The sequence below is a fragment of the Buteo buteo genome, chromosome 8, assembly GCF_964188355.1.
Source record: "Buteo buteo chromosome 8, bButBut1.hap1.1, whole genome shotgun sequence".
NCBI classification, from domain to species: domain Eukaryota; kingdom Metazoa; phylum Chordata; class Aves; order Accipitriformes; family Accipitridae; genus Buteo; species Buteo buteo.
In genome coordinates this window covers 9,596,076-9,611,905 of record NC_134178.1, presented here as the reverse complement: position 1 = coordinate 9,611,905, position 15,830 = coordinate 9,596,076, and the positions used below count along the sequence as shown (strand labels likewise).

Below are 15,830 nucleotides of genomic sequence, written 5' to 3'. Positions count from 1 at the left end.
TAAAAATGATCATGAAGGTAAAGGAAGAATTCTGAGTTGTTGGGGTTTTTTTCCTACCTTAGAACCACAGCTTTGGTACTCTGTATATTCTTTTTTCTGTTGGATTAATATTAGAAAGTATGTATTCATATTGGGCTGAGATCCAGTGAACTGCTGTCTTGTGCTTTGTTCTTTGTATGTTTTATCCTAAAACTGAGTTAAAACACAGGCTTGGTTTTGAAGATGTGAACTGTTGAAGCATAATTGTGATAGAAATGTTGCTGCTTGGGAACTCAGTTTTGTGACTTGTACTGGGATATCTAATTTTCTAAAGAAGTATCAGATCTTCAACCCAAGTGTTATTCTGTGCCACAGTCATAATAATGCTGTATTTTAAACTTTATTTTGAAAATATAACAAAAAATGTGTACCCAACATTGCCAGTGATGGCTTTTTAAATGTGGATGCCATCTAATCCAATGTGCTAGCTCACAGAGAGGTTCAACCACGGTTTAGGCTGCAGTTCCATGTGCAAATGAGCTGATATAGTGACTAATTGCAGGTTTAATTAATCTTGGAAATACTTAATTTTCAAAAGAGGTTCACTTCAATCAAAGGGAAAATTAAAGAACAAGAATATATTATAAATGACATGGATGATTGAAGAGGGAAAGAGAACTATCTCTTTAAAATGTGGTTGTAATTTGCTTCCTTTCCAACAATTTTTGTGAATTTGGATACAGTTGTTTTGGAAGTATTAACCACATTAGTACAAAGCAGTGTTGACTGCTGCTTAGGTAAGCAGATGCATAGCCTTTAAAAAAAGAAAAATTAAAAGAAAAAAATTCTGTGTATATATGTCTCTTCTTATGTGACTTTATCTGTATACATTTAAACTACCTTAATGCAACAAACTGACATAATCCCTTTTAGGAAACACTGATCTTCCATTTAAAATGTTGAATAAAGGTCACTTTAAGACCTCTTATTACATGTTTCAAATTCTTAATAGTTAAGCCCTGTTAATTAAGGAAAAGGAATCTAAGGCCTTGTACTTCTAAATGGAAGCTCATTTTTAAAGGAGCACTCTGTTCATTGGAAGAGATGTTGTTCACTATTGTTGGTTTTACTGACAAAATGTTCACCTTGTGTTTCTTACCTTTTTTTTTTTCCAAACTTAAATTAATGAAACTGAATTCGAGAGCCAAAATGCATTGGTTTATATTAAATTCCTCAAAAAATTGTGACTCACTTGAGAGAGATGTTGAGCAAATTCTTGATAATCTGATATGAAAATGACTTCAAACCTCAAGTTTGGGTGCTCTGAAGCATAGAGTTTCAGAAAGTGTCTTTATAGCATCTGTCAGTAGGAACTCCATTCCCACAGGTCAGCTCGGTTCATTCAGGACACATGAAGGGAACAGGCTGTAGTTACTGGTTGTGAGTATTTGTGGTTATGAACCAGCAAGGTATATTTTATTCACAACCAGTTCTCATTCTTGCACACCAATACAGATTGGAGGAAAGGGGAAAGGAAGCAGAACAGACAGGTAAGCCAACAAGATTCTAGTATAAAAAAAATAAAGCTTGCAAAATATCAGCTTATGATCTTTGTCCTTGAAGTCCTAATGACATACACTAAATAAAATAAAGTGAAGGACATGATAAAAAAGTCTTTGATGGTCTCAAATTTTTAGGATTTTATTCTAATTCAAGTGATGTATTCCTGAAGGAGAGAGTAATTAATAATTGATTTCCTTCAAGTTTGTGTCTAGCTGATATAAAATTAACTGTTCTGTGCTAGACAGTAAAGCTAATCACCAGAAAATCGTTTCACTAAGGTTAAGGTTACATCAGGACCTGCCCTGCTTACTTGAAATTTTGGAATCATGAAAATAACTGGTTATGAGGCACCTCTTCAGCATTCTTACCCACTTTTTTATGGCCTACATGCCTACATGTAATCAATAACCTCCTTAATAATGTGTTGTAATACTTGATTTCCATCTGCAGTAGACAGCAAAAATCAGCATGCATCCCAAATTCATTTTAAGAAAATACATTTTGCTTTTTGGTGTGCATTGCTGGTGGGACTCAAAGTATTGCAGGTGTTGGAATGTGCTACTGCCAATGTTGACAAAATACCCGTGAAAAAATAGTCCTTACTACTTGCATATTTTAATGATTCTCATACTTTGAGCTAGTGTAGTTTGTTGTGTGCATCCTAACTGCCGTGAAAGATTTTGAAAGCTTGAGGGGAGGTGGGAGGATAGCTCTGAAACCAAAGATTTATGTATCTCAGCAGGTATGTCTGTTAAGGGCAGCACAGAGAGAAATGAAATATAAAACATATTACATTATAATTTTATTTTGCATGATTGTTACAAGATGCAGTCTTACTATGCAACTTAACTCAGTTCTGTTTTAATAAGTAAACAAATAAGTACTCTGATCTATCAATAACAGTTTTGATGATCTGTATCTAGTGTTACAGTTATTCTTTCCCCTACCTGCATCACCTCTGTATTTTAGATCTATATAATTCAAGCTGCAGGGTTAGTAAAATAAGCTATAGAAATTGTCATTTAGTGAGGATGTGATACATGTTTCCCCAGTGGCAGACACAACTGTTGAATAGCTCCTTGTCTCACTTCAGAGATGAAATACTGTAGTCCTTTTCCTGACTGAGAAGAGTGTGATTTTAGTGCTGAGACTGAGGGTGACCTGAAAGACTTTTGTGACTTAACTTCCAAATAAGGTTTGAAACTACTGTGTTAGGAAGCACTGATTTTTATTTTCTGACTCAGATTAGACAGTATCATCATGGGCTATTATAACTTTATTTGTAAAATTGCTGTGTGTCATTGCAGCTATGAGGAAAAAGTCAAAAAGCTAACTGCAACCTTAATTTATTTAAAAGTTCCTTTCTGTTACTTGGCACATGGAAGCAATGGTGTCTGCTTAATTGATGAGGACACCTCTCATGGGTGTTTTCAAATCATGTAAAATTGTAAAATTCAAGCCTTTATTGTGCTGCTATTGTCATGGAACGTATTCATCTAATGTATTGTCATAACATATACTATTTTGAGGCTGTCTGTGGCTTGAATATGAGAGAGCTAGTTTTGAAAAAGCTGGAAATCTAAGGCTTGTAAACAGCTGAATCTTCAGGTTATGTTTAAAAATCTTTCTATATGAAACTCGAAATTGGTGTGGGTTTTTAATAGAATGAGTTCATTGTAGGCATCACTGAATTCTTGATTTCTGTGCTTTACAGCGCCTTTGATTTACTGAAGAGTCTTTGGCATTCCTCATTCTATGTAGATAAGGTTCTGTTAAAACCATAGCTAAATTTCAGTATGGCCATAAAAGTTGAGACTGTACAGATGTTTCTTGTACCCTCTCTGTTACAGAACTGAATAAAATGCTTAATTTTTTTGTCCCAGACTTAATATGCAGGAAGCAAATCACTGAAGTCAGGGTTCTAAAATGTTAATACATAATGGAAAGAAAAAATAAGTCATGTTTATGAGAGAGAAAGGTAGGGGTGACCACAAGACTGATCCCTTTTGGAGCTGCAGTTTGTATGCTCCTTTTTGATTTATGATTTCTCTGTCTCTCCTTGTCTGCTTGAAGTATGTACACATATTCAGGTGGCTGGGCAAGCTCTCAAGCCCAGACTTGAGGAAACAAGGAAATCTAGAAGTAGGTTGGTCAACAGCAAGAAATACTTATATTCATAGAGTTTATGTGAATGAACAGAAGTCAGGGGTCTACCTATAAGTAAGGATATGGCCTTGTCAGGCATCTCTATGCTCTAGTAATCTACCATTCTGTAACAGATTATGTTAAAAAGCGTTGTTTAATGTCTTCAGAAAGGCTTTGTGTGTGGAAAAAACAATGAGAATGAAAAGAAAAAGGATCATTTTAATGAAATACATTTGGTTTCTAGTAATTTGTGGCAATTGTGAATGAAAACGAGTATTGCCGATATTATTCCAAAGCTGTGGTTTAGGTTTTGAAATGTTTTTAAATTACCATAATATAAATCTGTTTATAGTATTTTAAAGCAATTTTACTTTGACAGATGCTAAAACAGTAAGCAGAGACTTGGGATAAGAAGGTGACACTGATCTATATAAAATGGGACTTTTTAATAAAAGATTACTTTTTGAAATGTGGGGAGAGGATTCCAAGCCAATAGTTGTAGGCCTTCCGATGCCAAATGAAGTCAGTTGAGCCTTTTGCATTTACAGATGTAAGTGGATTTCTATGTATTAGAGTCTTAATTGAACATCTTTTTAAAAATAGCTGTGGTAACTGTTGGTAAAAGACCAGATACTGAACAATAGTGGGGTGTGGATTCAGAGGAGAAAATAGCGATCAGTAGGGAGGATTTCATTGTATGTTAGGAGCAAGGAAAGAGGAAAAAAACCCCATGCGTTTTCTTGTATAGTTAGTTCTGTTTGAGTACATCAGTGTAATTCACATGTATATAGCTGTGCTAATAAATACTTCCGTTGTTTGTGAATGTTTAGATTGCGATTCATTGGCTGGTTTTGGTATTCCTGTTCTGTGTCAGAAATGATCCTATTTCAAGAAATCTTGGCAAGTATGTTGTTTAAAAAGTACAAAAATTGGATTTTAGCTATGGGAGTACAGGTTTGGTAGTGTGATGAAGTAAATACTTTAAATCATCTGGTATGTAAAGGAATACCAAAAGCCAGTTATAAAGGTTTGTAAGTGCCCTCAGAGGGACATTTCTCCCTTTTCAGGGAACCTTTTATTTTGAGAATTGTGTTGCTTTGCAATCTCATTGCTCAGAAACTTGTAAGCTAACTTCCAGTTCACTGCTTGAATGGAAGAATTTATCTTTTAAGCTATATTTAAGAATTTATTTCACTCAGCAGGTGAATGTTCACTCAATAGATGAACTTCTGAACAAAGGCATTTTCCATCCTCAAATTTTCCTCTCCATCTTTTTGAATGGATTTCTTTAGAACTATCATATCAGTCATTAAATAAGTAGTAGTAAAAAAGGATTGATTTGCCACAACTATTGCAGTCTTGAAACAGTCCTATTCTGTTTTCATAACCTATTAATTTTTCATGTTTGAAAGCTTGACCTACCATAATTATCTGATTGTATTATTTGTTGTTAATATTGGATGGAAGATTTCATGTTTTAAGTCAAGGCACCAAGGACTTAAATCATCTACTAAAAGAAGCTTCCAAAAATGCATATTGGTGGTGATGGTTTTTAAAAGGTTGCCATTGTTCTAACTTGCGTTTTGGCAGATGTAATTTCAATTTTGAAAAATAACTAGGTTTTTATTAGTCGAGTGCAATACTAACATTTGTCTGAACTAATTTTAATAAATCTTTTTATCTGTTACTTTTCTGGAGGTTCTTTAAGTGCCATAGATGAGAGAAATTTATAAGCTTTTGTGAAATTTTGAAGTATCATGATGGAGGTTGTTTATATCTAGTGATGTCAAATAAGCTTAAAATAAACCTAGTTTCTGTAAAACAAACAAACAAAACCAAACAGCATGACTCAACAATTCTGTTACTCTTATAATTGTTTTGAAGGAATATCCTTTCAGTTGTTTCAAATAGTAATTTCTAAACTCTAGCTTAGGACTGAAAGCAAGAATGTCTTTCTCAATTTTTTTCCCCCCGCTATTTGGATTATGAATCAAAATTAAGTCCACTTAAAATTTAATAATAATGTCAGTACATTACATAAGGTTTCTAAGAGTATAGACTTTCTCAAGCAGCAGGGTAAGATAATACAACTTTAATATAGGAAAATACAAAACTCATTTGGTGTTCTTTACACTAGTCTGTAGTTAAAATTATTAATTTTGATTTAATGGGCAGCAAGGGTGAGACATATAAGCTTCTGTGTAAATGCTACACTTGAATGTTGGAATCTAAACTTTGTTTAGAAATAACAGAATTGTAGCTCAACACATAAAAGAGAATGGCTTATTTATTGCTGTTTTCTGTGTGTGTGTTTCAGGGGTCCATTCAGTGTTGTACGGCGATGCATCAACAGGGAAACAGGGCAACAATTTGCAGTAAAGATTGTCGATGTAGCAAAATTCACTTCAAGTCCTGGATTAAGCACAGAAGGTAAGAACGAACAATTAAGTAAATTCTAAGCAGACAGGTTTTTTGATTTGTCAGCGTTTTCTATGATTGTTTGCTTTATAAGATCCTTTCTGGTTTGTATTTTGTAGAAGTTTTAAGGCAAGGTCTTATATCTCAAATTTATCTTGATTCAACTTAGTGCATACATTTCTAATCTTCATTTCTAATCTACAGCTATTCAGTTGTGATAATAAATATTCAAAAGACTAGTAGGTCTATATTAACTCTAAGCCATTGCTATTTCTGTTTGAATTTTTTTTTAAGAATGTGAATTTCTTAAAGAAATAAATTAATTCTGAATCAAAAAAAGCATACAAAGGAAGTAAGAACACATCAGTTTTGGTTTTACTAGTCTAAATTTCACAAGTAATTTGCTATAAAATATGTGGAAACTTGTGATTGAAGTGTGCAAAATTATATTAAAAAACTATACATTTTTTATATAGTCAGGATTTTAAAACAATGCTGCAGAACTGCTGCAGTATAAATAAAAGGCTGTAACTCTTAACATTTCCTATTTTAGGGTAAGACACTATGTCTTTTCTAAATTGAATATGCAACTCGTGTGTGCATAAAGTGCTGCTTTTACACTGTATGAAAAAGCATGGTAACTGAATGACAATCACTGTGTATTCTATGTCCAGTGTATTTTTGCTGGAGATCATATTCTTTTGAACAGTAATGTTTTGGGGGATTCCACTTGTGCCATCTAAGTCCTTATTGAACTCAAGTTCCCCAGCAAAAAAGGGTTAATGACTTTTGTTGCTAATGATAACAAACAGAATCTTAAGCCTTAATTGCTAGTTTGATTTACAAGGTAAATCACAGGTCTTGCTTCAGACTTTACCAAAGATTTTCATTGAAATCTGATAATGCCATTGATATTTTCTTTTTCCTAGCCCTCCAACAAAATATAACCCATACTTTTCATAATATTCAGCTTGTGTATAGCCGCATTATGGTTTTGGCAGGTTACACCAAAACCATTGTATTTCGAGATAGTGTAATCTTACTAAAATGATTTGGTATCTTTTAAAGAAGTTCTGTCTGTATTCTAGTGTGTTTCTGAGCCTCATCTTAACTACTGATGCTCGGACACATTTCTACCTTTAGTGGAGTACTGCTTTCCTCACTCCATGACAGTTAATTTCAACATTTTGGGATTATGAAGGAATTGTTGAAAGGGAGAAATAGCAGGCAAAAGAGTAGGGACTCATCAGGATGAAAAGAGAAGCCAACAGTAATAATACATTCACTGAAAAGATGAAGGATAGCTGTTGATGGTTTGCATTTGCTGCCTGGGTCTAAAGAAAAGGCTTGGGAGTATACTAAGAAATTTTGGTTTTTTCAATTCCACTTGTGTTGTATTGATATAATTCAAGCTAGTAGGTCATTGAGTTAACAGGTCATAAACACTTTATGTGTTTAGTGTTTTTTTTCTTTTGTATTTTTGGTTGCTAATTGTTGGGGTTTTTTGGTTTGGTGGGTTTTTTTTAAGATTTTGAATTGTTATGCATTAGATTTGTAATATTAAGACACATAAGATGTATAAGTGAATGTGGAGCAAGTCCTTAACTCTACTTAAGAATCTAAGCCTATTTTTCACAAACTCTTTCCATCTTGTGTACTCTTTGTTTTTCCTCCGTGCTTGGTTTGGGTTGTTTTGGGTTTTTTTTTTTTTTGTGTGTGTGTGTGTACCTCTCTTCTATCCATCCTCTAGGTTTATATTTTCAAAGATTTTGTTTTTCTTAATTTTTTTTTATTTTTTGGTCTTATTTCTGATATGGCATTCCTTAAACATATTGGTGGGGAGCCATGATGGTGGTATTTGAATAAAATAAATATTAGATAACTTATCTGGGAGGAAGCTGTAGTTGTAAATTGTGTTAAAGTGTAGGCAGAATGGAATGGTAACATTAATCCTTAGGAACATTCTTTACCTCAAAGTTTTGCCCTCTGCAAGACCATTCTGGTCTTGAAGGTTATCTTTGTACAACTTTCCAACTCCAGTCTTTCTCTGAGGCACAGGAGTGGAAGAGTAGGACATTCTGCATGCGAGGGAGCTGATGACAGTTCCTTCCTTAATTTCACATACATGTAGAGTGCTGAGAGGTAAAGACCCCAGTATGCCTCCACGCTTATGATTAAGTCTAAAAAGTCTCTGTTCTTGAGTGCTATTGCATAAGTACCCATGTGGGATGACATGTGTTTATGGGTAAGAACTTTGTCTTTGTATTTGTCAGCAGCGTACTCGTGTGGCAGAGGCAGCCAACTGCATAGCAGACTTGCAGAAGTGTAGCCAGCAAGTGAAAGGAAGTTATTATTCTCTCTATTCATCCCTTGTGAGACCGCATCTGGAGCACTGTGTGCACTCTTGGCTTCCCCAGTACAAGAAAAACAATGATGTACTGGCACGAGTCCAACAGAGATGGACCAAGAGAACTAGGTTTGTCTAGCCTTAAAAGGAGAAGCTAAGGTGAGAGTTAGTGCTGTCTTCAGCTACTTAATAGAAGGGTAGAGAGCAGATAGAGCCAAACTTTGTATAGGCGCACAGTGAAAAGACGAGAGGCCATGCAGACAAGTTGCAACATGGAAAATTCCAATTAGACAAGAAAAAAAAATCACCCTGTGAGTGGTAAAACTCTGTTACGGGTTGCACAGAGAGATTGTGGAGAGCATCCTCAGAGATGCTCAGACCTGGGCTGCACAAGGCTCTGAGCTGCCTGATCTACTTTGATCTGCTTTGAGGAAGACTTTGGACTGGATGACCTCCACAGCTTTCTTCCAACCTACCTGATTCTGTGATTCTGTGGTATTAGGAGCAACAGTCTGCATGTAATCTGTGGGGCTATATAGTTTCAGCACTATTTAGGGAGAAAATCTAGGTTTAACAGCACTGTGCTTAAAAAAGAGTTAAATGAAACCTGGGTTTCATACAATGTTTCAATTTTAAGAGTTAATTTGTTGTAGTTTGATACAATGTTTTAATTTAAACCTGGTTTTGATACAGTGTTTCAATATTAAGAGTCAATTTGTTGTAGTTTGATACAATGTTTTAATTTAAACCTGGTTTTGATACAATGTTTCCATTTCTTTAACTTGTGTGGTGGTTGGGCACGGAATGTATTTGCAAAGGACTATTTGCTAGTCTAAACGATTCATTAAAAAAAAATGATTTTTTACAATAATAGTATCTGCCTTACTATAGTAACAAAAGCAATCAAGCTTGAAATATTAATACTTCTCTAGGCTAATCTGTGTTTAACAATTGGTACTATCGTGAGCATTTGTGGTATATGATAGAGAAGCCACTAGCTTGTAAGGCAAACTTTCATCTAGTATAGCATTCTTTCCATAAGACTGCTTACACATAGTGTGTATAGACATGGACATCTCAAGTGATTTTTATGTCTGTGTGCATCTCTGCAGTGGTTTGATAATAGGAAAAAAAAAGAAATTAATGCTATGTAACGATGCCTGACAGCTAACAAATCTAATTTAGGCTAAATTCTATTGGATTCAAGTATTAGTATTCATGGTCTTGCATACTGTGTGTCATCAATCTCTGTAGTGTTGTAATTCAACCATATTAATGGAGTATATTGACACCTTGTCACTGTTCAAGTGGCCACATGATCTACTGGATTAATGTTGCCTATTTTACATGATGACAGATTCTAGTACAGTTCACTATGCTTTCATATCACATAGACACAAAAAAAATAAAATATAAGAAAGTGCAAAGCTTGAATATTTTTAGAAATAAAAGTGACTATTTTATACAGTTCAGTTTAGAGGATTCATGTGGAAGAGTACTTGATGCTCTCAGAAGCTAGTTTACTCATTGAGGCCTAATAAAAATATCAGTGTAAATAAATTTGTTTTCAAACGCAGCTCTTAGTTGTTACACTCAGAATTTTTGCTATAGAAAAGTGTAAAAAGCATGTTCCTTATTTCTGAATTTGTTACAGCTCACACCATAGTTACCTTTTACTGTCCATTTCTTCTGGTGTTCTCTTCACATCCCATGCATTTTATTTTTCTCTTATTTTTCTCTCTGACTTGCATATCTTGCTTTTAGTTAGCTGTTCTAACACCAAATATCTGTAAGTGCAAACACTATTTCTCAGGGAGAGAATGGTGATTGGTTCTTTAGTACTTAGTAAAAGCCAATATATGTCGTTTGTCTGCCTTTTCTTAATGTCAGATTGTTCTCTTGTAACATGCTGAGGGGTTTTATTAAAGCAATTTAAAGGGCAGTGACCTGTGCTTACAGTGCATGTCTTTTTGAAGTTGTTTTTCAAGATTTGATTCATCATATATTAGATTCGGTTATCTGTAATTCATTTTGATAGAAACGTCCTCTGAAAGAAAGTGATTACCATTACTTCCACAACCTTCTAATAGGGTAGACCTTATTTATTAGGTTGATATATGCATCTGTACAGGTTTGTATGCATGCAAGGCACTGTGAAGCTGAATAGATGAGCTGATAAGGAAAGATTAAGGTTTCCTTTAGAACCCCAACTGGTTCTACTGGAAGTGAGCTGTGAAGACAGTCTCTGCAAAAAGTTTTTTGGCTGTGACAAAGAGCAAAATTGTAGTCAAGAAAGAAGTGGTTTGAACATAGTTCTTGGACTACTTCTAGCATGAGGAGGGGCAAGATAATGGAATCAAAACTGGCATTGCTATGGATCATCCATTTTAGAAGAATTCCAAAATTATTTCATTGGGGACAAAAAATGTGAAAGTTGGCATCAGTTTGGTTTTTTTCTACAAAGAGCCCACAGATCTTTTCCCTGACTTATTGTCAGGTTGTGAGTGATTTTCTTACAACTGAGACCTTATTCTTGTTCTGCATATTTCCTTAAATAGGATAATAAATAAAACTTATTGGGTTTTTTTTATTTAGACTTGCATTTTTTAAATCATTTTGTCAGGGCAGTTCATTTGAAAGGCTTTACTTTAATTCTGAGTAAAGACACACAACCCAGTATCTTAAACTTTTGATATTGGAAGGCTGTGGTGAATCACGACTTACTTTTTGGAAAACTATCTGTGTGTAGGATTCTGCACCTTCCTCCCTGTTTTTTCAAGGTTTTAAGCAAAAAAAAAATGCAGCGTCAGTGTTGAGCTCAAGTCTTTCAGTAAAAAATATTACAAATCTGTATGTCATCAGATATTATGATACTATACCATATGTAGACTGGATTTGAAGAAAGGGTGAGTGACTCTGCCTTTGATTTGGAAATACCAACTCACCTGGAATTTCTGGTAGTTGTCAGTTCTGTGTTGTAAAGGGGTAAAAAGGTAAGAAGCATTTGAATTTACCATGTAGCTATGGTAATACAAAATCAAGTATAAAAAGAATGCTTTTTAGGAAAATAAAAAAAAAAAAAAAGAGAACGGGTGTCAAGGTCATGATAAAGGGGACCCGTACTAGAGTTTGTGCCTATCAACAGGGCTTGAAGAATGATGCTTAAAACAAGTTTTGATCTTTGTCATTTCAGGAGTCTACCTTTCTGTAGAATAATAGAATTATCTAGAATAATACTACTAACATGTAGTTCCTACCTTAGTTCTACTTCTTTCATACATGGGTAGAACTATTACTGTTTTGGTACAGAAAATGTTACCTAAGCCTTTTTGAGGAGTTTGTTTGTTTTAACTTAATGAAGGATTTGAGTTTTCTTCTTTTCTTTTTTTGGAGAAGCCATAGGCTTCAATTTGGTTATAAATTCAGTTCAACTATTTTGTACATATAAATTTCATAAATGTGTAACTGGTTTATAGTTCTGCTATAACTTTCATAAGGAGTCATTAGAATTAAATACTTCTGTGCAGAAACATAATGTAAGAGATGGAACCAAGCTTTTTTCCCCAGAAGGCATTTCTATAAGTGTTGAAGCATGTTAACTATATAATAGGTACAATGAATCACAGGAATGCATGAAAGCATAACAAGGATTTCTTTTTCAGGACTCCTTTTTTTCTTGCTACTGGAAGTCAGTTCACTGCAGAAATGGTGCACGTGTTTTTTGGTTAGAAATACAGAATTCAGTCTTAGGCAACACTTCACATAATTTTTTAAAAAGTGTAAAATACAACGTTATATATTAGGGACCTTTTTTGGTGCTGTTTCTAGTATGTGCTGAGATACAGGCTCCCAGGAGTGGGATATGACGTGTCACTAAGTCACTAAGGTCAAATTACCATTGTTTTGACCTCTTTTGGAGTCCCACATATGAATTTGATTGGTCCAAGGAAACAAATACAAAGTTCTATAAGGAAACATGGCCTTTCATCCAGATCATAAGCAAAGAGTAATAAAGATCAACTATATGGTATTATTTTATTTCAAGAACATAAAATTTCTTGAAATTTGTTGCAAGCATAGTCACAGCAGTGTTGACGTAATGCTTTCCCTTTCCATCTTCAGAAGGGAAAGCATAGCTTGTGAATTTATTACATCCACTTTAAAGCACATAAGAATATTTACCTAATTTTTTATGAACTATTGCTTAAATAGAAGGGAGATCATTAAGTTTTTATGTGTTGCAAGCAATTGGTTCTTTATTCCTCCTAATCAGTCTCCAAAATAAGGACAGCTTTGTTTGCTTTATGACTTCAGTCCCTTGCCTATAATATGTATCTGTTTTTACTGGATTTACTATAGTACTGAACACACAATGGCTCTGCAGGAGCACACCTCTTCCCCCCTCTTTTTTAATCTTTACTACTTGGCTACACATTGCTCTGATAACTTTGTTCATCTGTTCTTGGCTTCAGTGTAGTGCCAACATTGTAAAAATGACTATTATATTTAGTGGCTGAAACCACTATGGACTGGTTGCTCATTGCCAGATTACGTAGGTCTTGCATAACGTTATCGTGAAACTGCTTTTGAGGATGGTATTATGCAGCTGAGCAGCAAGATTAGTCGATGCATTTCCCAATTTTATAAATGTGAACAGTACTCCTGTATAGGTTTCAAAATGCAATTATATGAAGTGTATTTGACTGTCATTTTAATAATTATTTAGTCTAAGAATAACGTATTAGAGCATTAACTAAAAAATTGCTGTATCTTGAAATTCTTAGCACACGTATAATAATGAAATAATTATGTAATTAGCACTAAACAGAATTTATACAGCAGATAATATATAACTTAACTGTTATTTTTGTTATATAACTGAGTATGCAATTGACCTGCATTTTTTAAAAAGTAATCATAATTGATTGAAAAGTGCTCCTGATGTAACATTGCTATAATCTTTTCTCTCACTTTACATCCCACTTCCATACAGGTGGAACAGGAAAATATGTTCACATATGTGAACAAGAAAATAAGACCTATACAAATGAATCTTGTTATGAAAAGTTTCTTTAAACTTCCTGTCATTTACATCAGTGAAAGTCGGTGAATATGGTTTGTCACTTAAAAATTAATTCTTCTCTGTAGATATAAAATAGGCCTTAGTGGCCATTTATTAAAATCTTTACTGAAATAACTAGTATTGTTAAATATGTGAATCTTGTTGGGTAATACATAATACTGAACAATTTTTCCAAAGAAATACACATAATTTATGCACATCTTAGTCATCTCAAGTCATAAACGATATTTACTAATTGAGGAAAACTTCTGTACCGACTTGTACTTATGCATCACTTCTGCTTCATCTGGACAAAACTGGTCAGTCCTTTAAATCTGTTGTTTGAGTCCCATCTCTGTACCTGGGAGCTCACAACCATTTAAAATGTAAGTTTCACTGAAAATTAAACTTGAAAATATTTTAAATTCTTAATAGAATTTTTGAATTTAGGAAAAAACATTTTCAGATAGTGCTTGTGGTTCAGCATAAATCACAGAACCCCAAAGCTGCAGCTGATACTATTTATTCCAAGCAGACTGGCAAAATGTTGCCTGCCAGGTGATTGGGACATCCTATGATCTACTGAATACTTTACAAGTGTCTTGGAAATAACTGTCCTAGGTTTATTTTGTGGGGGGTTTTTTGCCGGTGGTGAGTCTGTCATTGAAATGTCCATCCCACTCAGCTACAGTTGTATCCTCAGTCAGTCACTCTGAACCTCATACTGCTTATCAAACCATATCTCCCAAACTGTAATGAGAAAGATTGTAGTTGCAGGGTTCTAAAAACCCTTCTATACTAATCCTCTCGCTCCCAGAAAAACAAGGAAAACAAAATATCACAGACATGCTTCGCTGTTATTCAAAAATAGGCTTTAAAATCTCATACTATTTCAATCTTTTCTGTCCCTTTACTAAACGTTTAGTTGCATGCATGCGGTAGTTTAAGAGTATGGTGACTTACGTGCTGACATTTGGTAGTTAAATATGTGAAGTATTCAGTAAAGGACATGTCTGAGAACTCTCTGCTTTGTGTCAGTCAGAAACAGGCCTGAAGCACTTAAGAGGATACCATATTGTTAAAGTGTTCATTGCCTCTAAGTGTATTTACACAGATGTGGGTCCATTCCATCAGGGCCCAAAAGTGCTGATGGAGCTGAGAGATATCATTGCAAGGCCACTCTGGATAATCTGTGAATGATCATGGTGTTTGGGAGAGGTGCCTGAGGACTGGAGGAGAGCAAATGTCACTCCTATCTTCAAGCAGGGCAAGAAGGAAAACCCAAGGAACTACCTAGGGTCAGTCAGCTTCGCCTCCATCCCTAAAAGAAAACCATTTCCAGGCACATGAAGGACAAGAAAGTAATCAGGAGTAGTGAGCATGGATTCCCTAAGGGGAAGTCATGGTTGACCAACATTGAGAAACTTCAAAGATGAAAAGACTGGCCTGGTAGATGGATAGCAAGGGATTTTGTCTGCCTAGACTTCAGGAAGGCCTTTGGCACTGTCTCCCATAAGATTCTCATAGAGAAAATGAAGGAATACAGGGTGGATGAGCAGACAATGAGGTGGATTGAAAACTGGCTGAACAGCTGGGCACAGAGGGTGCTCACCGGTGGCGTGAAGTCTAGTTGGAGGCCAGTAACTACCGTTGTACTCCAGGGGTCAATGCTGGGTCCAATCATCTTCAACATCTCCATTAATGACCTGAGTGATGGGACAAAGTGTACCCTCAGGAATTTTGCAGATAACACCAAACTGGTGTTGTGGTTTAAGCCCAGCTGGCAACAAAGCACTACAAGGCTGCTTGCTCTCTCCTTCCCCCCTCGGGGTAGGATGGGGAGGAGAAAATGTAACAAAAAGCTTGTGGGTCGACACAAGGACAGGGAGGGATCGCTTGCCAATTATGGTCACGGGCAAAAAACAGACTCAACTTGGGGAAAAAAACCAAAATCAATTTGATTTGTTACCAATCAAATCAGAGTAGGCTAATGAGAAATAAAACCAAATCTTAAAACACCTTCCCCACCACCCCTCCCTCCTTCCTGGGCTCAACTCCACTCCCGATTTTCTCTGCCTCCTCCCCCCCAGCAGTACAGGGGGACAGGGAATGGGGGTTGCGGTCAGTTCATTACATGTTGTCTCTGCAGCTCCTTCCTCCTCAGCGGAGGGCTCCTCACACTCTTCCCCTGCTCCAGTGTGGGGTCCTTCCCACGGGAGACAGTCCTCCATGAATCTCTCCAATGGGAGTCCTTTCCACAGGCTGCAGTTCTTCACGAACTGGTCCAGTGTGGGTCCCCCACAGGGTCACGGCCTT

General features: G+C 35.5%; 1 protein-coding gene across 4 annotated transcripts in view; it reads left to right on the top strand.

The window, feature by feature from the left end:
• CASK (calcium/calmodulin dependent serine protein kinase) overlaps positions 1–15,830 on the top strand; it is a 223,155-nt gene that overhangs the window by 48,533 nt on the left and 158,792 nt on the right. For all 4 annotated transcript variants that reach the window (XM_075033580.1, XM_075033578.1, XM_075033582.1 and 1 more), the window contains exon 2: positions 6,005–6,117. In XM_075033580.1, the coding sequence (XP_074889681.1) occupies positions 6,005–6,117 (113 nt within the window). The remainder of the gene's footprint in view (positions 1–6,004; positions 6,118–15,830) is intronic.